Source organism: Leptodactylus fuscus, chromosome 2, assembly GCF_031893055.1.
Source record: "Leptodactylus fuscus isolate aLepFus1 chromosome 2, aLepFus1.hap2, whole genome shotgun sequence".
Lineage (NCBI taxonomy): Eukaryota > Metazoa > Chordata > Amphibia > Anura > Leptodactylidae > Leptodactylus > Leptodactylus fuscus.
The window spans coordinates 26,798,918-26,826,877 of NC_134266.1; the positions used below are offsets into that span (position 1 = coordinate 26,798,918).

The 27,960-nt window shown below is 42.5% G+C and overlaps 1 protein-coding gene across 2 annotated transcripts in view; it reads right to left on the reverse strand.

Annotated features, from left to right (window-relative positions):
• Nucleotides 1–18,989, reverse strand: part of DSCAM (DS cell adhesion molecule) — a 338,268-nt gene extending 319,279 nt beyond the window's left edge. For both annotated transcript variants that reach the window (XM_075263534.1, XM_075263536.1), the window contains exon 1: nucleotides 18,558–18,989. In XM_075263534.1, the coding sequence (XP_075119635.1) occupies nucleotides 18,558–18,600 (43 nt within the window). In that variant the 5' untranslated portion in view covers nucleotides 18,601–18,989. The remainder of the gene's footprint in view (nucleotides 1–18,557) is intronic.
• Nucleotides 18,990–27,960: the final 8,971 nt, after the last annotated feature.

Here is a 27,960-nt window from a genome sequence, read left to right on the forward strand (position 1 = left end):
AATCCAAGATCTGCATTTGGTTTTGGGCTATAGTCCAAGGTTTTTTGTTTTATTTTTGGGGTATAATCCAAAATCTGTTCTTGTTTTGGGGGTATGATCCAAGGTGTGTTTTTGTTTTGGGGGTATAATCCAAGGTCTGGTTTTGTTTTGGGGGGTATAATCCAAGGCCTGTTTCGACTTGGGGCTATAATCCAATATCTGTTTTAGTTTTGGGGCTATAATCCAAGGTCTGTTTTTATGTTGGGGGATATAATCCAAGGCGTATTTTTGAACTGGGGTATAATCCAAGGCCTGTTTTTGTTTTGGGGGTATAATCCAAGGTCTGTTTTCATTTGGAGGACATAATCCAAGGTCTGTTTTCATTTGGGGGGTATAAACCAAGTTTGTTTTTGTTTTGGGGGATATAATCCAAGGTTTGTTTATGTTTTGGGGGATACAATCCAAGGTCTTTGTTTATTTTGGGGGTATGATCCGAGGTCTGTTTTTTCTTTTGCGGGTATAATCCAAGGTCTGTTTTTGTTTAAGGGGTGTGGGGGTCTGCATTAATTTTGGGGTGTAACAAAAGGGGTCAATTGCTCGTCTTGTGATACAAATGTTACAGCAGACACCTCCTATATAAATAGCACAGCATATAAACATCTGCATGCTGCTTCACTCACCACAATAGCTGACATGTATGCCAGTCCACAATGAGTTAAACCTCCATATTGTGTATTTTTGAACATTTTTTCTGTCATATTTCCTGCTTTTAAAGGAAACATATTGCAAGTCTCCAGACCGCGCATACAGATCGCATTGTAGAAACCTTGCCAGTTCTCCATAAGCTCGACCAAGCGTCACCGCAGTCCAAAACAGATTGGCCCCTGTGAATGGAAGGTCCGTGAAGGCTTCTAAATTGGGCTTAAATTCGGTTGACAGCTGTTGACTCCAGTAACACTTCCTCTAAGCGTGTAAGAAATTGTTTTGCATATCATCTAAATATAGTTTTTAGGAATGGATTGCGAGCAGCGAGGAGATGCACTTACTGCTTAGTGAACCCATAAAACACCTTCCATTAAGGCCTAAATAGCTGTAAGGAGGCAGTAAATGAGCGTCATAAGGCTGCAAATGGCTTAGATCAGATACTTTATGTTCAAGCGCTGTTGGACTGACGTACGGCGAAAAAAAAAAATATAAAAATAATAATAAAAAAATACCCGGTGAAGGAAGCCAACAGCTGGCATATTCACTGGCACGTGAAGAGGTCACATGGGACCTTCAACCACGAAATCTGCTTTCCTATTGACATTTCAATGAACATCAATCTGTGACTGATTGAAGCTTCACGCGGGGATGCTCCCCCAGGTACGCGGGCCCGGAAGCTATATGAACGGAGCGCTCTTATCGTCTTGTCAAATGTGGAGATGATGCCAACAGTAGTAAAGAAAGAACATCGATAGGAAACCAGCTCAGAGAATGGCGGCTAAGTAAAATTTTTGGGGACACAAAATATTTTTGACAATGGGTTTTCCAGGATTTGGGGTTCTTTGTGTTTGGGCTCAGTACTATACGGTGTACAGAGCCACAGACAGTGTACTACAGCTCAGCTCACAACAATGTATGGTCACTATTAGAGATGAGCGAACACTAAAATGTCCGAGGTTCGAAATCTGATTCGAACAGCCGCACACTGTTCGACTGTTCGAACGGATTTCAAACCCCATTATAGTCTATTGGGGGAAATGCTCGTTTCAGGGGTACGCAAAATTCGATAAAATTATACTTACCAAGTCAACGAGTGACGATCGGACTGGATTCTCCTTGAAGTCTTCTCCCGGCACAGCGTCCCCGCGTCTTCTTCCGGCTGGAATTCACTCTGCCTAGGCATCGGGGCCTATAGCCGACTGCGCATGCGCGGTCGGCTCTGTTCGGCCCGACACCTGAGCAGAGCCGACTGCGCATGCGATGGCATGCCCGCGCATGTGCAGTCTGCTCTGCCTAGGCCGGATGCCTAGGCACAGTGAATTGCAGCCGGAAGACGCCGCGGGGACGCTGCACGGAGAAGACCTCTACAGGTAAGAGAAGAACCAGCGTTGTATAGCATTCTGCCAATCAACGCTGGTTCTGCATCGAACCTTAAACTTCGAACAGCTAGTAGTGTTCGATCGAGTACGAGAACACCTACTCGATCGAACACTACTCGCTCATCTCTAGTCACTATATAATACCGAGCCATGTCAGCCCCCCAAGGAGGCCTATTATAATGATGGCCATCAGAAAAATCCCATTAAGGAAAGAGTGGCTTTGTTGCCCATAGCAGACCTCTAAAATAGCGACCCCATTGATTATGAGGTCTTCTGATCCATTCTGTTCTGTTTTCATCGGAGCGGGATGACCTGTAGACGCCCCCTCGGACGTGTGCATGGGGTCTTAGTTATGCTAAAGGCAAGATCATTTGTGGGAACGACCCCAACATCAAACGACACCACCATGGCTGACTTCTTGTGTAAGTCTACCCACGGGGCTCAGCCATGGCCCATTCTCTCGGTGTTATACATTTTACTAATTTTATTAAAAACCGGACAATTTTTTGTCGCAAATTTTTGGCATATGCATATACTTATAAAGTATAGCTATAAAGTGTCACAAGAACGAGTCTGACATATGGAGTGAGTTACTTCACATACAGTCCTATGAAAAAGTTTGGGCACCCCTATTAATCTTAATCATTTTTAGTTCTAAATATTTTGGTGTTTGCAACAGCCATTTCAGTTTGATATATCTAATAACTGATGGACACAGTAAGGGTCAGTTCACACGTGAAAACCGCCTAGCTTATTTGTGCGAGGTAAAAAACCTCGAGGAGTTTTTTTGACGCTGTTTTTTGCATTCCGCGCGGTTTTTGGCGAGGTTTTTGACGCGGTTTTCGCTAGCGGTTTTCGCTAGGTTTTTTTTCCCTATATGTGCTATAGAAACTGCAGGCGAAAACCGCGCGGTTTTGTGTGCAAAAAACCGCGCGGTTTTGTGTGCAAAAAACCGCGCGGTTTTTTACCGCGCGGTTTTCGCCTCCCATTCACTTCTATGCAATTCTTCAGGCGTTTTCCGCCTGAAGAAAGGTCATGTCGCTTCTTCAGGCGGAAAACGCTAGGAGGAAAAAAAAAGCTAGTGGTCTACATAGACCACCATGTTAAAGGAGAGGTTTTTGAAGCGAATTCCGCTGTCAAAAACCTCCCCTTTGCCCACGTGTGAACTAGCCCTAATATTTCAGGATTGAAATGAGGTTTATTGTACTAACAGAAAATGCGCAATATGCATTAAACCAAAATTTGACCGGTGCAAAAGTATGGGCACCCTTATCATTTTATTGATTTGAATTCCCCTAACTACTTTTTACTGACTTACTGAAGCACAAAATTGGTTTTGTAACCTCAGTGAGCTTTGAACTTCATAGCCAGATGTATCCAATCATAAGAAAAGGTATTTAAGGTGGCCAATTGCAAGTTGATCTCCTATTTGAATCTCCTCTGAAGAGTGGCATCATGGGCTACTCAAAACAACTCTCAAATGATCTGAAAACAAAGATTGTTCAACATAGTTGTTCAGCGGAAGGATACAAAAAGCTGTCTCAGAGATTTAACCTGTCAGTTTCCACTGTGAGGAACATAGTAAGGAAATGGAAGACCACAGGGACAGTTCTTGTTAAGCCCAGAAGTGGCAGGCCAAGAAAAATATCAGAAAGGCAGAGAAGAAGAATGGTGAGAAGAGTCAAGGACAATCCACAGACCACCTCCAAAGAGCTGCAGCATCATCTTGCTGCAGATGGTGTCACTGTGCATCGGTCAACTATACAGCGCACTTTGCACAAATAGAAGCTGTATGGGAGAGTGATGAGAAAGAAGCCGTTTCTGCACGTACGCCACAAATAGAGTTGCCTGAGGTATGAAAAAGCACATTTGGACAAGGCAGCTTCATTTTGGAAACAAAAATTGAGTTGTTTGGTTATAAAAAAAAGGCGTTATGCATGGCGTCCAAAAAGAAACAGCATTCCAAGAAAAACACATGCTACCCACTGTAAAATTTGGTGGAGGTTCCATCATGCTTTGGGGCTGTGTGGCCAATGCCGGCATCGGGAATCTTGTTAAAGTTGAGGGTCGCATGGATTCCACTCAGTATCAGCAGATTCTTGAGAATAATGTTCAAGAATCAGTGACGAAGTTGAAGTTACGCCGGGGAAGGATATTTCAGCAAGACAATGATCCAAAACACCACTCCAATTCGACTCCGGCATTCATGCAGAGGAACAATTGCAATGTTCTGGAATGGCCATCCCAGTCCCCAGACCTGAATATCATTGAACATCTGTGGGATGATTTGAAGCGGGCTGTCCATGCTCGGCGACCATCTAACTTAACTGAACTTGAATTGTTTGTCCAAAATACCTTCATCCAGGATCCAGGAACTGATTAAAAGCTACAGGAAGCGACTAGAGGCTGTTATCTTTGCAAAAGGAGGATCTACTAAATATTAATGTCACTTTTCTGTTGAGGTGCCCATACTTTTGCACCGGTCAAATTTTGGTTTAATGCATATTGCGCATTTTCTGTTAGTACAATAAACCTCATTTCAATCCTGAAATATTACTGTGTCCATCAGTTATTAGATATATCAGACTGAAATGGCTGCTGCAAACACCAAAATATTTAGAACTAAAAATGATTAAGATTAATAGGGGTGCCCAAACTTTTTCATAGGACTGTACATCGTGCTACATGCGCCATATTGGTAAGTGCGTCCCTAGTGATGAGAGAGGTAGTGAGATAGATACCCTGATAGCGAAGACACACCTGTCGCATTGCGGGTTATGGCGGCCTAGTCTGGGCAGATTAATGAGGCCGTTCTTGGAGATTTGCCCAACACACATTTATGGTAACGCATAAAACAACCTATGACAAGACATACAATAACCAAAGTGGTAAATCTATATTATTACGGCTATATGGAGGACAAGATTTATGTCGTGAATTCACAGCCACGTATAGGCGGAGGCCGCCAGCGGACATACGGTACATTGTAAATGGGACAATTTAGCCGGTCAGATTTGCTGACGTGGTCGCAATATGGCAGAAATGCTGAGCTCATTAAAAGAACAGGGACGGAGCGCGCTTTTATATTACACAGCGTAAGGTAGTAAAGGGACGGTTATACATGGACGCCGTACGGGATCATTCCTGCAGCCATATTACATCGCAAATCCCGACTTCAACATGGAGTTTTATTATCTGAATAACATACAGAGGGGGAAATGCGTCAAAACTGGCGCAAGGGAAAAGCAGTGCGGTTGTCCATGGCAACCAATGAGGTGGCGAGTTTCATAATGAAAGGTGGAATCTGATTGGTTTCAGTGGGAACTGCTCATAACAACCAATCAGATTCCACCTTTCCCAGAGCTTTTGAAAATGAAAGCAGTGACCTGATTGGTTGCTATCGGCAATTGCTGTAGTCCTCACTAGTCTCCTCCATAATATGGCTTTACAGGATCACATCTACTGTCGTATTACGGTTCAGTTTTGTAATATGGCTGCCATGGAGGTTATACAAGGCCTCTACATTACCTAGGTGGAGCCTACAATTTTACACCAAGGCATTTTGTTGCTGTCAGGAAGAAAATGGCGGCAATTTCCATCAGGACAATATCACAATTTTTTTGAGAGTGTTTTCAGTGGCATTGTCGCCTCATGGGGCTCCGGCCTTATGCCGTCCCCATCACCAGTGTGGCCGCCATGATCACCATTGACCCCGCCATTGACACCAGTTTAGTCACGTAAATGAAGCCTAAGATGTACGCCAACTACAAGCAGAGAACATGTCTGATTCATGAGGCCTACATCTCGTGGCGTACTAAAAGCCGGCCTTGATAATTTCCCCCTATGGTATTCGGTTTGGATTTACATGACATTTTCTCGATCGATTTAGACCATTAGAAATAAAAACCACCATCTAAAAATTTCTAAACCCAATAATTTTTGTATTTTTTTTTTTGTTATATTGTGGAAAAATATGCTGCAGATCAATTTCATCTGGGAACGTTTTTTCCATAGACTTCTATGGGGTGTGGAAGCTAAACATGAAAAACACAGAGAAAGGGTGCGTTCACATGGAGTAACACGGCGCTCAATGCGGTGGTAAAATAACGCAGCGTAAATGCGCCCGTAAACGCACACCGTAAAAAGCCGCGGCACAAACGCTCCCGTAAACACATGGCGCATTGAGCGCCGCGTTACTCCGTGTGAACGCACCAGCCGTAAAGTGTTGTTGTTTTTTCCTTTGCGTTTTTTTTCTACAACATTTTTTAGCTGTTTTTCTGCAACGTGGGGCCTAATTTAGTTTTCAGTATTTTAAGGTTTTGTTGGGTTTTTTTTTCAAAAATTCACCCAAAAAAATTCTTTGACATGTGAATTTTTCTTTTTTTCTTCTTAAAAGAAAAAAATTATAGGAAAATAATTTCCTATAGAAAAAACGCAGCAGTGAAATGGTCTCATGTGAACATGTGCCTAGTAGTACCATGCATTGTCTTTTTGGGATGGCTCGCCACGGCGGTTTACAGGTTAATTATCCGGCCTCATTCAAGAGAAATTCATGTGTCGGCTTTCATTAAATGACAAAAAGAAATGTGCCAAGACAGATATCCAGGAGATGGGAGATATTCCGCAATGTCACTTGTATAGAGATGACCTTTGGAAGGAACAATGAAAATCTGCATGAGGAGACGACGCAATAAATGGCACTGAGGAAACAAAGGGTTACCGAATACAAAAAAAAAATCCAAAACCCAAAGCTTTCAGTAAGATCTATCTCTAATAGGTTTTTCTCGTGTCCTGGGGACCGACATCTCTTCACAGAATGTGTCAAACCCCTGCAGGCTCTCTGACAGATTTAAATGGTTATTAGACTCCATCTACAGAGCGCTGGCTAAAAATATCAGGGAAAAATCCAAAAATGGCGACCACGTCAGATCATCAGAAAACAATAACAATAAAAACAAGCGAGTAAAATGGAAGGTTTAATCTTCGGCGTATCTAATGCAAGGTTAACAGATAATTAGGCCGCAGCCTGTATCGGAGACAAGGCCGACACTCTGCCCCCGACCACAAGATATTGTTATTACCTAGCACATTACTGAATCCAAGCAGGGCCCTCCGCATAGGTGATGCAGGACACGTACTCCGGGCTGGAACGGCGATACATCAAATGGTTAACCTAAGCCGCCTACGTGGAAATCTAACTTATCAGGCTCCGGGATAACCCTGTTGGGTATGCAAAATAATGAATAACTTGACATCAGATGGTATTATTATTATTATATATTTTATTATTATTATTATTATTATTATTGTTGGTTAAAGAACACCTATCAACAGATCTGAAAAGCCCCCAATATGATCGGCGCTGTCACCCTAAACATTTTGGTGTTTCGTTTATCCAAATCCGTTGAGCCGTTCCAAAGATATAAGCCCTTTTAGAGTTCATGTAGATTAGAGTCTACCTACCATGTGGGCGGTAACATGTAGTGTCACCGCCCACTTAGCTAGAAGACCTTAATCAACACTAACAGGGCTTATATCTTTGGAATGGCTGAACGGATTTGGATAAATGAAACACCAAAATGTTCAGGGTGATAGCGCCGATCAGATGAGGTAGGTTCATTGGTCTTCACTGACTTGGTGACAGGTCCGTTTTATTAGGAAAAAGGTGCGGTTTAGCAGAAAAACTTGTGACCTCAGATATGTAGGAGAAAAGGTAGTTTGGCCATCTTTAGGGTACGTTCACATGGAGTAGCTGCAGTTTAGAAGAGATGGGATTGAATAGCAGTACATCGGCATTCCATTGTGGCTTTCCGCTGCAGATTAGTCCCAGATGAACAGACCTAACTAGCAGGGAGTCTTGAGTCGCGGAATCTGCAGCAGGTAGAGCAGGAAGCTTATTTTTTCAGCTTATTTTTTTGAAAACATGCAAGGCAGAACCTAGTCAGAATCTGCTGCGGACTCATGGGTGGAATCCAAATCCAAATCCGCAGCAAATTACTCCGTGTGATCACACCCTTATAGGAAACGGTTCTTTAAGGTTAGAGTAGTAAATCTATGGAATGCCCAACCTTAAGGTGTAGTAATGGCGGATCCCATATCAGTATCTAAAAAAAGGGCTAGGTGGTTGCCTAATAAAAAAATAAAACTGAGAGTTATAATTCGTCTAACTATAAATTATAGAATACAGATTATTTGGAGATTTAAAACCACAAATGTATTCTGATTGGAAATTTGGGTTCAGAGTTTTTCCCTAAATATGGCGTAATTGGGTTTTTGCCTTCTTCTGAATCAACGCCATTGGGTTATAGGTTGATGGGCTGTGTCCTTATTCAACCTTATTAACTATATTGTGCATACTATATACTGTGTAAATAGTGCACCATTTTAGTGAAAACATTGGCACAAATTGAGCCCTTTAGCGTGTATTTCTGCCGTTTCCACGTGGTCTTTGGACTCTGCATAGTTCCTTTGTGTTCTCGTTCCGCATCCTCCAGACATTTGACAATGGAGGTGACTTGCTCCGTCAATCTTAACTTACAATCTCTGGCAAGAAGAAAAAAAATGGCTTTCTATAAATAGAGCTGGCGGCTCCTCGCTGCTGGCATAGTAAAAAATAAGTAAAATAGCGACCGGGGATCATTAATCATGGCTTCTCCTTCTTCTAATTGTTGCGGCGGGGGAGGGGAAGGCCTCTGATGTTGGGTACTTATAGTATGTACAATCCATTACTGGCTCATGGTAAGGTGCTCGACTTCTGCCCTCTGCAGAACTGACTGCAGATGGACTCTATACAGACATCAATTCGTTGGGAGCATCTACTCTACGAGGATGGGGAAAGAATAGAATCCTAAAATTAATGGATGATACTTGGCCTTATTGAAATAAAGGGATTAATTCACACAACCGTTTCTTTTCTATATTGGGTTCTCTCAGTAGACGCAGGTTTATGAGGGATCGGCGAAAATGTATTGTCCTCCAATGTTCACGGCCATGAAAAACAGAATGTTTCACAGTGAGTACATGGCCTGGTCGTGTGAAAAAACCTGAATAGATATGTAGGAGGAATTATGGAGTCGTCCTTGAGGTTTCGTACCCCTGTAATTCGGGGTGTGATGGAACAGGCAGCACGGTGGCTCAGTGGTTAGCCTTGCAGCGCTGGAGTCCTGGGTTCAAATCCTGCCAAGGGCAACATCTGCAAGGAGTTTGTATGTTCTCCCTGTGTTTGCGTGGGTTTTCTCCGGGTACTCCGGTTTCCTCCCACACACCAAAGACATACTGATAGGGAATGTAGATTGTGAGCCCTATATGGGACAGTGACTAACAATATCTGTAAAGCGCTGCGGAATATGATGGTGCTATATAAGTAAGCATAATAATAATAACATGTCAAATTTCGGTCTCACAATTTCATATAGAATTCTCTTTGTGCCTCAAGAAGGCACTGAGATAGGAAAAGGGATCTTTAGGGTAAGTTGACACAGGGTATTTTGGTCAGGATTTTGAGGCCATATCCGCCTCAAAATCCTAACCAAAAAGACGGCTCCCATTGAAATCAATGGAAGCCGGTCAGTTCTTTTTGTATGATGTTCTGTATGTTCCAGCTCCCGGAAAAAAAGAAGCGACATTCGCAAGGCGAATCCGCCTGAAGACACTCCCTACCGACTAGGCCCATTCATTTGGGCCTAATCCGGGGCAGAGTACGCGACTGGATGCCGGCGCACTGAACCGACATCCAGTCGCAGCTACCCGTATTTTGGTCTGGAACCTGAGAGGCGGCCTCCGTGTGAACTTACCCTTACAGTTACAGCAGTGAAATGGTGAAATACCCTATAGCAGGAGCTTGTAATGGAAGATACCAGGTTACCTCTTACGCCTAGATACTTGACTAATTACTAATGACCTTCAGGGATATAATTAATCTAATTACATATTATATACTAGATTTATGGGGACGAGAGGCCACAGAGTTATTCTGATCGCCATGATGGGAATGGGCTCTGAAGGATCATGTGATATTCCGTGGCTCTCTCCCAGGCCTCCTCGGTGACATCATCTGCCCGGGGTCACCACTGAAGCCTGTGATTGGGCCTCGGTAGTGACATAGGCACAACGAGCTTCAGGACACCATGACACCCGGCGTGCCTATGTGTCCAATCACAAGCCTCATAAAAATATGAGTTTTTGCTTTATAAATCCTCAATCCTGTATCAACATCATGGGCATCCCAACCGCCATCAGACAGGAGACAGAGAGTACCCTGGGGAATACTACCACCACCATCATCACACTCCGGACCCCTCCATCACTGCGTCATCCCCTGTGGAGCGACTACTACTGCCATCCTCCCTACATTCCTCCACTGTTTAGCAGCACGAACGGTGTCACACATGGAGCGATACATTTATATGGGCTGTGATGGTGACATATACTATCTAGTCTACAATAATGGTGTTATCTGCGGCATTACTGTACATCGTGTGCGCTCTTACTGTAAATGTCTGCACAGTAAAGATACAATGTGATATAACAACCCTATTAATGTATATCTCGTCGTTGCCTCCATGATTTATGGGCACATATGTTGCGCATTAATATAATGAGCTATCAGGGTGACTTACAGCATGTGCTTAATATGCAAGACCTTCAAGTATCACAAAACTCAATCTGCAAACAGGAAAACCAACGTGCCATACGAATGCATAAATTACCCTTGACGAGGGCAATCTGCACCGTACATGTGTTTACTATGCCATGTGATATGCAGAAAACGCCAGCAAGCTGTATCACCAGGGAGCCCCGAGAATATACAGCATATATACTGTACATGTAAAGATAACAGCACAGAAGATAAATCCCTGAGTCATCCTTCTGTTATCTCTACCTGATATCTGATTCCTAGAAAGCTGGATGACAATCAATATCACCAATGCTACAGCTCTTATGGAAGTTGTCACCCAGCTTTCCCAGGATAATTAATTAATTTTATTCATTATTACACCCAGCTACTCCATGAAAGTGGGGAAGATGTAACAGCAATGACATAAAGGCACAAAGGCAAAATAAAAAGCTGACAATTATACCAACATGAAAAACACAAGGAACAGGAGACACCGAGCGCCTATATGGTGTAGTAGTCAACACACACATAGTAAACATATCTGATATACTATCAGAAGGCTACCAGCCAGTTTTATGCACCTGAGGAAAGGCTATTTGCCCAAAACGCGTAGTGCTTCTTAACTAATAAATTGTTCGAAGATCATCAGTTCGGTTGTTGGTTTGTGTGCGCTGTACCCCATTCCTCCTACCTCATTGGTGTTTACCTTGAGGGTTCCGTTTCAATTATACCAAAATGTATACTTCAGAGCTGCGCTCACTATTCTGCTGGTACATACATTACATTACTTATCCTGTATTGTACTCCAGAGCTGCGCTCACTATTTTGCTGGAGCAGTCACTGTGTAGATACATTACATTACTTATCCTATACTGATCCTGAGCTACATCCTGTATTATACTCCAGAGCTGCGCTCACTATTCTGCTGGTGCAGTCACTGTGTACATACATTACATTACTTATCCTATACTGATCCTGAGTTACATCATGTATTATACTCCAGAGCAGCACTCACTATTCTGCTGGTACAGTCACTGTGTACATACATTACATTACTTATCCTGTATTATACTCCAGAGCTGCGCTCACTATTCTGCTGGTGCAGTCACTGTGTACATACATTACATTACTTATCCTATACTGATCCTGAGTTACATCATGTATTATACTCCAGAGCTGCGCTCACTATTCTGCTGGTGCAGTCACTGTGTACATACATTACATTATTTATCCTATACTGATCCTGAGTTACATCCTGTATTATACTCCAGAGCTGCGCTCATTATTCTGCTGGTGCAGTCACGGTGTAGATACATTACTTATCCTATACTGATCCTGAGTTACATCATGTATTATACTCCAGAGCTGCACTCACTATTCTGCTGGTGCAGTCACTGTGTACATACATTACATTACTTATCCTGTACTGATCCTGAGTTACATCCTGTATTATACTCCAGAGCTGCACTCACTATTCTGCTGGTGCAGTCACTGTGTAGATACAATACATTACTTATCCTATACTGATCCTGAGTTACATCCTGTATTATACTCCAGAGCTGCGCTCACTATTCTGCTGGTACAGTCACTGTGTACATACATTACATTACTTATCCTGTATTATACTCCAGAGCTGCGCTCACTATTCTGCTGGTGCAGTCACTGTGTACATACATTACATTACTTATCCTGTACTGATCCTGAGTTACATCCTGTTTATACTCCAGAGCTGCACTCACTATTCTGCTGGTGCAGTCACTGTGTAGATACATTACATTACTTATCCTATACTGATCCTGAGCTACATCCTGTATTATACTCCAGAGCTGCGCTCACTATTCTGCTGGTGCAGTCACTGTGTACATACATTACATTACTTATCCTATACTGATCCTGAGTTACATCATGTATTATACTCCAGAGCTGCGCTCACTATTCTGCTGGTGCAGTCACTGTGTAGATACATTACTTATCCTATACTGATCCTGAGTTACATCATGTATTATACTCCAGAGCTGCACTCACTATTCTGCTGGTGCAGTCACTGTGTAGATACATTACATTACTTATCCTATACTGATCCTGAGTTACATCCTGTATTATACTCCAGAGCTGCGCTCACTATTCTGCTGGTGCAGTCACTGTGTACATACATTACATTACTTATCCTGTACTGATCCAGAGTTACATCCTGTATTATACTCCAGAGCTGCACTCACTATTCTGCTGGTGCAGTCACTGTGTAGATACATTACATGATTTATCCTATACTGATCCTGAGTTACATCCTGTATTATACTCCAGAGCTGCGCTCACTATTCTGCTGGTGCAGTCACTGTGTAGATACATTACATGACTTATCCTATACTGATCCTGAGTTACATCCTGTATTATACTCCAGAGCTGCGCTCACTATTCTGCTGGTACAGTCACTGTGTACATACATTACATTACTTATCCTGTACTGATCCTGAGATACATCCTGTATTATACTCCACAGCTGCGCTCACTATTCTGCTGGTGCAGTCACTGTGTAGATACATTACATAACTTATCCTATACTGATCCTGAGTTACATCCTGTATTATACTCCACAGCTGCGCTCACTATTCTGCTGGTACAGTCACTGTGTACATACATTACTTATCCTGTACTGATCCTGAGTTACATCCTGTATTATACTCCAGAGCTGCGCTCACTATTCTGCTGGTCACTGTGTATATACATTACTTTACTTATCCTGTACTGATCCTGAGTTATATCCTATATTATACTCCACAGCTGCGCTCACTATTCTGCTGGTACAGTCACTGTGTACATACATTACATTACTTATCCTGTACTGATCCTGAGTTACATCCTGTATTATACTCCAGAGCAGCACTCACTATTCTGCTGGTACAGTCACTGTGTACATACATTACATTACTTATCCTGTACTGATCCTGAGTTACATCCTGTATTATACTCCAGAGCTGCGCTCACTATTCTGCTGGTGCAGTCACTGTGTACATACATTACATTATTTATCTTGTACTGATCCTAAGTTACATCCTGTATTATACTCCAGAGCTGCGCTCACTATTCTGCTGGTACAGTCACTGTGTACATACATTACATTACTTATCCTGTACTGATCCTGAGTTACATCCTGTACTATACTCCAGAGCTGCGCTCACTATTCTGCTAGTACAGTCACTGTGTACATACATTACATTACTTATCCTGTACTGATCCTAAGTTACATCCTGTATTATACTCCAGAGCTGCACTCACTATTCTGCTGGTGCAGTCACTGTGTACATACATTACATTACTTATCCTGTACTGATCCTGAGTTACATCCTGTATTATACTCCAGAGCTGCGCTCACTATTCTGCTGGTACAGTCTCTGTGTACATACATTGCATTACTTATCCTGTACTGATCCTGAGTTACATCTTGTATTATTCTCCAGAGCTGCACTCACTATTCTGCTAGTTACTATTTTAAAAAGTTGACAGACACACTCCTAACATAGTGAACTACTAGAGCCATGGATTTCTATCAGTGAAGTTGGTTGATATCCCCGCCATTAACACTTTAAATACAAAATTAACCGTCTTATGACATCACTGTTTTTTGTCTTGGTGACCACAAATTCATTAGAATGGGACTGAGTCTGAGACAGCTACAGTAACAGACATGGCCACAATGTTCAGAGGGAGCTGTGCCTGATAAACAATAAAGGGGATGCAACACTCAGAGAAGTTACAAGGTCCCTTCAATCACCTGATCATGGGGATGCGGAATTTGGGCCAATGTCCCAGGAAAACCCTTTATAGCCCTCATCACTGGTTCAGGTTTCTCATCTTTTAGGCACATCTCCCATTATCCCATCAAAGCCTTAAATCCTATTTATCTAGCATGCCTTCCTATAAACAGTTAATGGCCTAAGCAGCCCTGATTAGACATGACACCATCGTGATTTTGAGGACACCACCTGCCGATCCCCCACGTCAGTCTGACGAGACTATACGGTAAACCCACCCGCAAATGTAAACATCATGTCGGGGGTCAACGACCTTAGATCTGTAGTTACTCAGAACGGCCGACCACATTCTGGATGATATTGTCCAGGAAATGATAGAAAATCTATAATGTACTCTATTAGTTAATGGAAATTTTTGAATTCCTGTTCAGACACTGCAGTACTGGTTGTATGTGCTACCAAAGCCAAGAGTGGATTCTGGAGTGTAATGATGGCAACTGTTGGCCACGATTCCCCTCTTTCCCCCTCGCTGCTGGGTCCAGGTACCAACCCCTCCGGGTGCACAAGCTGACTTCCGTGTGGACTCTTTCCTCTCTGACTCCTCCCATAGCAGCAGACCTTTTAAAGGGCCAGCGTGCTCAACTACCGATTTGTCTCCAGCCAATCCATGATCGCCCTGACTTTTTTAGGATTGCCCAGTCCTGTTTGGGTGTCTTTTATCCGCTGAATTGCTTCATGTTTATCCTGATCTGTGTAGTAACCTCGGACTTGTTCCTGACCTCGGCTCTGTTCTATTAGATTCCTGACCTTGCCCCCTGCCCAGACTTCACTATGATCCTGGCTAAGCATTTGGTGCCTTGCATTGGTGTCTGTCTGGCCCTCACCATCTATAGGAAATTCGCCCACAGTGAAGCCCAGATTCCTGAACGGAGGTAAAGGGCAAAAATTGGGAGGGTTGCTCAGACAGTGGCCCCAAGCTAGATCAGTTAGATGGCACACTGGGTCTACATCTGGCTGTCCGTGACATGGAGAAGAGGACAATAATGTCAGGCAAATACATGTCCAACTTTTTTCCAAGTGTCTAAGAATTGGCAAATAAAAAACATCAAAAATCAAAAAGATCGGGGGTGGGGGTGGGGGCAATTCAGTTTTTATGAAGCAGTTGACTCCTTGGCTTAATGATGTCTGGCCATATATAACTTCTCATACATTTTGGCTGATCCCCCCCAGGTCCAGTTCCTGACTCACGGTTGTTTTTGCCAGACGAAGCTGCAGTTAGCCAAAAATTAGCTCTGGTAACCACAGAGGAAATGCAAATTTACTTGGCAACTATTCAGATGAGTCCGCCATTTCATCACGAACCCCCTCAATGATGTCTATATGCTTCCAATTTGCCATGGAATCAATCATGGTCGGAATGAGGTTCCTTGGGCCTACCAGATAAAACTATTCTAAAGCCCCACCCTCCAATGACCCATAGGAAATAAATAATAGTACCCCTCAAATTTGGGTGTCTTTTGGTGGACCATCTATGTGTTAGAGCCTGGGCCCATTGGAGGATCCTCTGGTGCTCTGATGGGCTACTCCAACACTGGTATCAACTGATTGCTGCTCCTGTAAGCCTTGGCAATCGGCTGTAATTACCAGGGCAGCCCAGACGGGCCACACATTTTCTCTACAGCGGCCACTGCTGGACAAATGTAGTATTACGTGTTGGCCATTCAATAGCATGACCAGCTATGCAATACCAGAATGTCAAGTACTGCCATACAGTCTGGCTTGTAGAGGGAACTCCCAAAAAATTAATTGAAACAGCACCAAAACAGTGTGTGAATAAGACCTTAAAGAACGAGAATGGACTTCTGGTAGTGCTGCTTTTGCAAAAGGAGAGCTCAATGCCAGGAGGAGACAAACAGCAGAGCAGACTCTATGGCAAAGATGAAAATGGGCCCTCACGTAGAGCTGAAGGACATTACCACACCCTTAAGCACCCAGTTCCGGTATTTACCCCTTGTCCCTCCCCTTCTATGTTCCTCTCTAGGGCTGGTAGAGAAGGACGCCTTGCACAGGGTCTTACCAACCATTAGAAAAAGGGGAGGAGGCCAGTCAGGGCCGGCCCTCTCTCCATGGAACCTCTATGATATGTATGCCCTGGCTGTTCTACGTCTCTGCGACAGAAGGCAAAAATGCAATAATAACCTATAGCTATATATATATATATATATATATATATATATATATATATACTGTGCACCTATTGACCTATATGACTATACACTCTCCATATACTATATATTTACTCCCCATCTTCCTGGGGTGACTTGTTGCCCTGGTTTACGAACAAGTCATGAAAAAAACCAATTTCCATACATTTTATTTAAATGTGATTAATTAAAAATGGAATAAAAATTCTATGGCCCCTGAAGGGTCTCCGGACGGCCCCCAGACATCATCACCCGCTCTACAAGGCCCATCTCCTGCAATGCGTTATGGCGGCTTCAGCTGCAGGTGACAGGGATCTAAAAAAAAAATCCCTGTCAACCAGAACTCAAGATTTAAATGGGGGGTGGAGGGGAAATCTTGAAGGTCCTTAACCCTTTCTTCTGTCTGATCCAAGTGACTTGTCATGGGGGGGGGGGGGGGTGCGGATTAATTAACAACCCCCCCACTCAAGTCTGCCACTGCTCAGCGACAGGCGAAGTGCGGTATAGGCAAATGGGAATTCTGTGATTATTGCAGGGCTAAAATTATACGTGCCATGGGAGTGCGGGCTCACCAATACACACCCAACCTATACGTGCAGGTGCTTTATGTTCTATAGCTCAAATAAACCGTGCACACCTCTAGCCAAAAAAATTCGGTATGCATTTTTTGCAATATATTTTTCTATCATTTTTATTGTATACATTTTGCTTTATATTTATCTTTTTTTTAATACATTTTTGTGACACATTTCTAAATGTAATTACATTATGCATTTTGTGCTATAGGTTTCATAGGTTTATGCATTTTTTATTTTTGTATTTTTTGCTATATTTTTTATTTTTTTTTACACATTTTTATATAAAGTTCACTTTTTTTTTTTATCTCCTACGTTTTGCTATATTTTCATTCTATTTTTCTATATATTTTATTACCTATACAGTTTATGTGTATTTTTTTATTTTGTGATATCTAATTTTTTTTTTTTTCTGTGTCAGCGTGAATTTCTATCCCTTGGCCATTTCAACGTTAAACCTTTAACTCGGTGTGACAATGATAAATCAGGCATGGAAAAAATTTTTTTTTGTAAATTTTTGAACGTACTTCAGGATTATATAGATGTGGGAAAAAATGTCATATTATACAAATATATATATATATATATGTGTGTGTATATATATATATATATATACTATATGTATGTATGACATATATATATATGTATATATATATATAGTATAGTATATGTATGTATGTCATATATATTATAGTATACATATGTATATAATATATATTATATATTGGATGACATTTGCCCCCACCCCCACGCCACATATCCAGCACTGTAAATACACGTATTTAGGTATGTGGCGGTCACATGTATAGCAACACAATCTCCTGCCCGCCGTCTGGCTCTAACCACAGAGCAGGATCCTATGTTGCCATTGACAGCGGTGGCTGCAACCCAATCCGACAGACACCGATAACATCGAATCTCTGCAAGTCGGTTACAGATGTAGCAGAGCTGAGTCGGTGATAGGTAGCGATGCTGAGTTTCTCAACACAGGCTCACGTGACTCTATTGGGTTTTGGACACAGGACTGCAGATAAACCTCCTGCCATAACTCGGCTATACCCAGAGAAGGTAAATGAGTTAAATCTGAGTTAAATGACAAATTCAGCTCTGCTACGTCCGTCCATGGAAGGAGCTACTTTGCCAGGCAAGCTAGTTTAAATGATTACCGAGCGATTTCTCAGCACAGCAGCAGTAATAACCGTATGACGGAGGGGATGGGGAGCGGGAAGGAGGGGACGAGGGGGGGGATTTTGTCTTTCTGTACACATCACTGAGGAGGTAATTAGCTGCTATCCTGTACCCATCAGCTGGAAGGAATAAGGAATATATAGCGCAAGGTTGCTCACCATTTAAGATGCTTTGGAACAAGAAGACGGCCAGTATCCACATGCTCCTGTCAAATCCTCACCGCTATAGGCTCTGCCTCTCTCCGCTCTCCTCCCGGTGTCTCGATTCCCCTTTATTTGACAACGGCAAGGTTAATTCTCCCAGAAGAACGGTCCGGCTCCTGCGGCGGGGGCTGCAGACGGAGGCAGATTGTCCTGTAAACCCAATGATCAGGCTCTAGGTCTATGTGGAGGAATATTTTTAGGTCCAGAGATAGATGGTCTGGCCCGGGGGAGGATAACGGCGGTGAGAAGAGAAGGGAGGCGGGTGCTGGAGACCCAGGTGTGTTCTTCACATGCAACAAAACAGCACCGGGGCTTGGGAGAGTCAGGTCCACAGGTGAAAAATCCTTAAATGCAAGCACAAGAGCATCCCCGGTCCTGTGGCGTAACCCCCCCACAGCCTGGGAGTACGGAGGGCTGAATGATAGGTATATATAAAAAAAATAAATAATATAAAATAAAATAAAAAAAAATAAAAAAAAATAAAAAAATGTAAAAAAAAAAAAATTGAAATAAAAATCAACCCTCAGACATAACCTTCAACCACCAGATCCAGGCAGCAGGCAGACAAGCAAGCACATCTTTCCTCTTCTTCAGCTATAATCAGATTGATCCCTCTGCTAACCTTCCCTCTGCCTGTGTGCAGGAGAAGAGGCGAGCCTTAACCCTTTCATGGGTCTCACAGGCAGACACGTTCAGCGTCTAAGCCACCCAGTGCACCCATAGCCAGGACCAAATCCAGAAAAACCAGCGCGCTTCGTGAACTTTCTGCAAAGCGCCAGTGCTGGTGCTACGGCAGCAGACCAGCAAGCGAAAGGTTTTTGTTTTTTTTTTCCCACCCAACCCTACTTCATTTTTATTGGTGCGACAAGCTGCAGGTTTTTTTTTTTTTTTACTTAAATCTGAATGGCTGTCGCTACATAAACCTTGTCGGGAATTTCCAATTTCTTTTTACGATTAATAAAAAAAATACATATTTAATATATATATATATATATATATATATATATATATATATATATATATATATACAATATGTGTATTATATTCTATATAATATCTATACAATATATATATGTATTACACATATATTATAATATATACTATATATATATGATTATTATATATATGTATATATATATAAATAAATATATATTAAATATATGTATATATATAATTATATATATATATATATATACACACACACACAAATATATATTTATAGAAATACGTATAAATAAAAATATAAATATATATGTAAAATAAATATATACAAAACATTAAATTTTATATAGAGATACACATATAGCATATTATAAATAACATATAATATATCACCTGTATAATATATAAAATAGAATAAAAATCAGAAATTATATTTCTTTTATTTTTTTTTTTATTTTTTTTTTTACTATTTTATACATTTTCTTATAAAAGGCATTTTTTTTCTAAAATTCCCATTGAATGGTAAATTAACAATTTTATACCAATCTTATTACTGCGCTGTAATTACGATCAAAGATATTTTTAGAATTTTTTAAATTATTTTTATATTATCGTGTCGCATTTGATGTCCCACATTGCAAAGCAGGTCAAAGCGAGTGTTAATTGCTTATTATCTCGTCACGCTTTGTGTCACAATGTTTTTGCAGCCATTTTTGAAAAATTGTAGTAGAAACTGCAACACGACTGCACTATGTGAATGAGCTCTTATATACAGGTCACTGCATGGAAGACTCTCTTGACATTTTATAGCACTATGTTGATTTTTTTTTTTGTAGATCAGGGCATTTACAGTAAAGTTCCCCAGGAGCGATGTGATTGGCTGAGCTCGGAGGCAGTATTTTTTTTATTTATTTATTTATTTTTTTTGGTATGTTAATTTTTCAGTCTGGTAATCTGTTTTGTCATGTGTCTTAGAGCATCAGCGTTTCTGTTTTGTGACTGATTTATTTACCGTACCAGGATTTCAGGCTAGGAATAGACTAGGATAGCGCCAACCTATTTTTAAAGGAGCAGTACCACCGGGAAAAAAAATGATGCCACATCCAACACCCAATGACAATAAATGCTTAAGCATAACTGGTTATAGTTAAAGGGGTTCTCTGCTTTGAACAAGATAAGAGTCCCTTGACAATAATCTGATCAGTCTCTGCCTGCTGGTAAACTGTAATTACATTGCTCTTCAGTGCCCCTACAGGGCAAATGGTGCATTACATTAGATCATTGTATTGTCTGTGTAATGCAGGACTGGTCAGGTCCTCCAGAGAGAGAGACGCTCTTTGTAACCTCTCTATACTCTGCCCAAAGGTTAAGGACTCTGACCACAGGACTCCCCAACTCTGAATTCACTATTAGGGTGTATGGCTAAGCCAGACAAGTCCAGGTAAGATAAATATTAAGTTTACCATCTTTTTTATAGACCTTTTTGTTTACCCGCCTAGACCTAGATACATCCATGGGGGATGATTAGACAGAGGGGGTTACTTTATTAAAGGGGCATCCCAATAGATGTATATTTTATTAAAGATGGGGATCTTAAGTACAGACCGCACCTTATAGGGGTAGGTTCACAAAGAGGAATTTGGAGAGAAATTTGATGTGAAACCTGCCAGAGCCTTGACTTTCTGCTGAGGGAGAGGCGTACCCTGAAGGTCCTGGACTCCAATGCTAAATCCGTTATGGGCCCCTCCATATACCATATGCTATCTATAACACTAGTGTCTTCCCATTGTATAGTGAGACCTTTGGGCCCCCCTCAAGCTCCAGGGCCCGGTAGTGGCTACCTCTGCACCCCCTATAACTACGCCCCTGGTTGGCACACTGATGAGCTTTCATGGGATTATCAGGGTGACTCTCGTGCCACGACTGCTGAGACTGAGTATTAGCAGAATCCAAAATCAAAGCAGGAAGCTTTTTTTTTCCAGCATGTTGCTGGGTCAGCTCCAACATCTTCAGTGTGAACCAGCCCTAAAACATTGCAAGTGCCCTCATGACCAGCGCAGAACTTGTAGTGACCCTGATAAATAATGCCACCTTGGCGTATTCCTTCACTCAGCCAGAGAATTGACTGATACATTTTGACTGTAACCTGCTACCACAAGAGGGAGCTCTCAGTACAGATATTTATACCTACTCCTATAGAAGTCAATGGAAAGCTATATAAATACATAGGCAGATAGCGCCCCCTAGTGGCAGTTACCAATCTCCTTTGTTACAAACTTGCCTTCTGGGGGTTTCCTTGTTTCAGGGGACTTATCGACAATTGAGAAGTAGCAACGTATATATTTATATCTCACAGAATAGACAGTAGAGATAAGTGGGTGCCACAGTCATTGAGGTTAGGGCTTCATGTCCACAATCACCATTGTAAGTCGTTCAGATATGACTAGTTGCAATGCACTTTAAATATGGAGATCAGCTACTCCAGGGGTCCTCAAACTTTTTAAATAGTGGGCCGGAGGCAGAGCAAATCGCACAGACATCGGGAGTGGTGCCCTCCAATAGGTAAAGTGAAGTGCGCTCCATGGCCTGGCCCGAGCTCCTCAGGAACTTCATTATAAATGCACGCCTGCCAGCATTGTCGGCGGGGCCAGACAGAAGTGCTTGGTGGGCCACATGTGGCCCTCGGGCTGTAGTTTGAGGACCCCTGAGCTACTTTATAGTAGAGATTTATGGGGAATCCTGATCAATTGTACGTGTTATATATGCAGTACCTGAGATCTACCACCAGGTGTCACCATGTCAAATGCCATTTAAAGGGGTTACTCTGCACCGTCCATGCATCCCCTGTCCACGAGATAGAATATTAATACATAATGGCCGGGTGTGTGACGGGGAGCGGAGCAGAAACAAAGGAGTATATCAGCTTATACACAAATTATATTACCAATATATGGGATTGGGGGTTTTAGTGGTTGGACCTACTCATCAAAATATCTGATGGGGCCCCTGATGTCGTAACACTAGGATATGTTACAACTTAATGATCAATGTGGTCTGATCTTTGGGCGCCCGAATGATCATGAGAATTAAGGAGCTGCGGCACTGGCACGACCTTATATCACATGAATGGAGACAAGTATGGCAGCACTCCTGACCCCCAGTGCAGGGGACCCCGTACTATTCCAGTGCTGCAGCCCCTTCATTCTCAGGATTGTCAGCACCACAGAGGTCGGACCCCCACAGATCATATAGTAGTGATATGGCATCACTTTATAAGGTGAGAATACCACTTTAAGTCGGGGCCCATGGGCCATAAAAGCTGTGGGAAAAATCACGGCATTTTACAGCACAGGCAAAGTGGATGAGATTCTAGCGAATCCCATGCCCACTTTGTGGTAAAAACCGTGCTGTGATTTTTGGAAATCGCAGCATGTTAATTATATCTATGCAAACGCCGGCAGTTTGCCCATAGATATAATCGTAACAGAAATTCTTGAGAAGAAATATTCCAACACACGCCTGTACCGCTCAGGACGGCAGAGGACGCTAACAGAGTCCAATCTATCCTCGGACAATCGGTAAGATTTCTTAAGTGGCCATCAACCAGAAATAAGATTTTCAGGAAGGTCTAAGAAGGGTCTGGTGGAAAAACCTGGAGCAGTCTTCAGCTTTGGCCCCATCATGGGCATTGCGTCATCCTGAGGGAGTCTGTAGGTATAGCACGACATTAATGGATCCCCAGGGAACAGGTAGGCCGGTGTGATCAGGAGGTCGCCCACAGGGAGTCCTTTAAGGAGTCCTCCAGTATCTTTGTACACAACTTCTACATGTACAAGAGCTTTTATGACTTAGCTGTGCCACTACGTGACTATACATAAGCAATGGGATTTAAAGGGATTGTCCACTTAGAACCAATCCTAATAGTGAGCTGGTCATTGTAGGTCCAGCTGGAGAAGCCTGTACAGAAGATCTGAACTATTTCATGTGCCCTTTGGAGGAGTTGGTTCCTATAAATGGAAGGGTGCCACAAGGCAAACTATCTGTAATGGGGTATGGCAAGGGTTTATACACTTTCGATCAAATTTAGATCAGTGGGGACCTGCGCAGATCAGCTGCTTTTAACCTAATGGCTCCTTCCATTGCTTAGTCCTAGAGCGGCAGCGCCCGCACGCTATGGCGGATATAAAATACTGCAGTCATGTTCGATACACTTGAGTGGACAATCCCTTTAAGTAGAAGTCTGGCTGGTGAAAATGTCTATTACTGTCTGTTCTACCGCCTATAGCGATGCTCCTGGTTCCTATAATGTCAGATATTTTACTATATTTGCCCTTTTCGGACTAGAAAGTACACAGGGGCAGATTTACTAATATAGTCCAACATTTAGGGAACATAAGTGGCGACGGCAGCCCAAAAATGTGCCAAATCTATCACACTGTTTGAGACCTGGCACCTATAGCACGCGTCACCTCTTGTGTGATATCATTTAGAAGTATTTTGAGCCTAAATTTTGGAGTGAATTTTTAAAATAAAATCAGAATTTTACATTTTTAAAATTTCATTTTGACCATTTTTTTTTATTATTTATTGAGTCACAGATGGCAATTTTCAGTGCCTTACCCACTTATCACCCTCAACTGTCCCCACAGTCGCCCCATATGTCCCCCAAACCCCTCTTATTCCTGTGTAATTCAGCCATCATTGGTTTTGCTACAATTACTGTGAAATTTCAAATAAAATTCTGCAGATTTTCAGCAAAGCCATGGCAATTGTGCAAAAATGTGAATGCACCCTAACCTGATATGTCCTATAACCCACATAAATACATTATAGGAACAGAATTAAAATATATATATATATATATATATATATATATATATATATATATATATATATATATATTCATGCAATAAAAGTTTAGGAAGCCATTCATATTATACATAGACATCCATACATCTCTTCCAGTATCCACAATCTCCTAAATATGTCTCCTATACACTACTAACAGCCCCACACATTACACATACCCCAGGCTCATGGACATACCTTGCACTGGGCAAAATTAGTGAAAGTAATGCAGATGAACCAGAGAACTGAAGGATCCGACAACCCGACTACACGAGGAGCAGTGCTCTGCACACTCCCATCTAGTGGTCACTGCTAGTACTGCTTCACAGTTCAGGTAACCTTTGAGCTGTAGTTCTTCTATGCTACTATGGAGTTGGAGCCTTTATTATACAGAAGAAAAGTCAGGTACCCCAGTACAATGCATGTTTGTGCCAATTAGGACCTGACCACAGAAAGTGCCCCAGTGGTGAATAGGTAAACCTGGTGGACACAGCCAGGCAGGGAACCCCTAAAGGTAAGACATTTCTAATGCTAAACTTTGTAAAAAGATTTTAACCACCAACTTATGATCTGAACCTGCCCATTAGGATTTACCATCTATGTAATGTATATGGGGGTCTCCAATGAGTGTGCCTAGTCCAGAGAAGGGAGTGTTTTCAGGCAGAATTGTGGACGAATCGGCCTGAAGAATAAGCATTAGAAGAAACGGCTCCCGGAAAAAAGACCTGAGCGGCTCACGTTGATTTCAATGGGAGCCATCTTTTTGGACAGGATTTTGAGGCGGATACGGCCTCAAAATCCTGACCAAAAATCTCTGTGTGAACTTACCCTCAGGCTAAGGCCCCACCGGACAATCCGCAGCGCTAAAGCACTGTGTGAAAAACCGTGGCTGGAACGCATCGCAGTTCTTTCCGCAGTGCTTTGAACAGAAAGTTCACAGAGTTTTCCTCCACTGACTTTCTGTTACAATTATATGTATGGGCAAATTGAGGCGTTTCCAGTCCGTGGGGTCTGGCCTCAATTGGATGACTTAGACATACCTCCCAACTTTTGAAGAACTAAAAGAGGGAGAAGGTGTGTGGCGCGTGTAGTGCGCCGTGGCAATTTTAGCTCCACCCACTTTTATCTTGACTCTGCCCATTCTCGTTCAATTTTTCATGTGCCCCCACACTGTATAATCCTCCTACAGTCACCCGTAAATTATATGTCCCCCTCTCCATCTCTGCCCCCAGTTTCATGTCCCTCCATCTCTGCCCCCAGATTCATGTTCTCCATCTCTGCCCCAGTTTCATGTCCCCCCATCTCTGCCCCCAGATTCATGTCCCTCCCATCTGTGCCCCCAGAATCATGTCCCCCATCTCTGCCCCCAGAATCAAGTCCCTCATCTCTGCCCCCAGAATCATGTCCTCCCATCTGTGCCCCCAGAATCATGTCCCCCATCTCTGCCCCCAGAATCAAGTCCCCCATCTCTGCCCCCAGAATCATGTCCCCCCATCTCTGCCACAAAATTCATGACCCCCATCTCTGCCCCCAGAATCATGTCCCCCCGTCTCTGCCCCCAGATTCATTTCTCCCCATCTCTGCACAGTTTCATGCCGTTCTCCCCTCCCCCTTTCATCTGCCCCCAGTTTCATGGGCCCCCTTTATTATGTTCCACTTCAATGTTTAACACAAAAAAACACTTATGCTCACCTTCCAACGCTCCCCCGCCGGAGGATGCAGATCTGAGTTGAAATCGGGACATACCTCCTGCTGACGGGGACCGCGGGACAGGACACCGAAATCGTGAATGTCCCGTGGAAATCGGGACGGTTAGAAGGTATGCAAAAATAAAAGTGGGGGAGGGGAAGATGACAACCACTTTGATCGTATTACTGGTGCAGGAAAGTAGTCAAACCCTTAAGCCACAACCTGGTGAGTAAAGTTGAATATTTTTCCTGCATCGAGTACAAAGTCTATTTTCTATTAATGCAAAAAGATGAGTGAAAAAAAATCTGCATTACAAAGGCAAAATGCCCGAACTTCAAAATCTGAAAGCTTTATTGTTATCAGGAAATGCTACTTCACAAAGCAGGGAGAAGCGGCAGCTGCTGATCTCTTTCTTCCTTATTTGCTTGTACTGTGACATAAACACCCCAAAGCGACATATTTCTAAACAGATGGGGGAAGGGGGGCTGCGACACCCTATGGTGAGAGAATAGAGAGAAATCAATGTTTGTGTAAATCCACAGCCATATTTTAGCAGGTACAGGTTTATTTTCTGCAATTAGCTGCAATTAAGAACGAAATTCTTAGGGTCTGTTCACATGCGGCTTCTTACAGAACGCTCGCTACTTTATGACATAGATTAGGGAGTACAGTTTCACATATGGCCTGCAGATGGCACTGTCGTGACTTGTAGGCAGGGTCTTAGAAAGGGGGTGTGGCAGGAAGTGTAGTGGCTGCAGGCTCTAAGGGGGATGGGGGGTGACCAGGACCACTGAGCATCCTCGGAGACTGGTACCTGGATGTGCTTGGGCACCAATCAGTGTTGTTAAAATTATGATGGCACTCATTTACGTTGGTTTTAAAGGGATTATTTAGCCCTGGTGCCTTTTTTATGACTTTTGACTCCCCGCTTTCCAAACCCCATATATTTATTTTTCCATTCACAGAACCATATAAGGACTTCATGTTTGCGGGACAAATTGTTCTTCATCATGGCGCCATTTATTATTCTGTACAATGTACTGGGAAACTGGAAAAAAAATCTGAATGGGGTGGAAATGAAGAAAAACTTTACTTTTTAGACCATTTTGGGGAATGTTTATTGCTTTGATGACTTTTTATAAAAAATGTTATCAGAGGTAAAACTTTTTTTCCCACTATCATACGAGAAAAATATTTTTATAAGTTTGTAAACCAGGGGACACAGGGATACCATCTTTAATATTCTGGCATCCATTATAATAGTATGGTGGATATCAAGAAGGGGTTAGCTTTCTCGGCCTGGGCCATAAATACTAGACCGATGAGGGTCACATAGTTACCCCCTGGACCAATCTGCTGTGCGGAGCTGCCTCTAATGCCTGACCTATACACTATACAGGACTGAAAGCAGAAACCTCTGTACCCTGAACAATGGCCGGGTGCCATCAATGCAGCTCAGCCCCCACTGACTTTAATGAGCACTAAACTGCCATGACTGCGATGCTTGCTTCTTCCGGCACTGTATAATGTATAGGACAAGCACCAGAAGTAGCTCCATGTAGCTCATTGGTCTGGGGGCCAGCTAGTGGCCCCCTACTGGTGTTTATGACTTTTACTGAGGATAGGCCAGAAAAAGCTTAACCTTGGACAAACCTTTTAACATAGACAGTTGCAAATTTCATGTGGTAGGTACAAGCTAGTTTGATCAGTTTCTTTGTAAAAGGGTCTTAAATAGCCAATAACTTTTCTGACAACTTAGTCTCTTTTAATAGATCATGTGATTCTGAACCAAAACATAATGCACTTAATTTAACAATTTTGATGTTTTCTGCCTGAAAAACCTCTCTGAAGCACCTGCCACTAGGTCCCTCCCATTTTG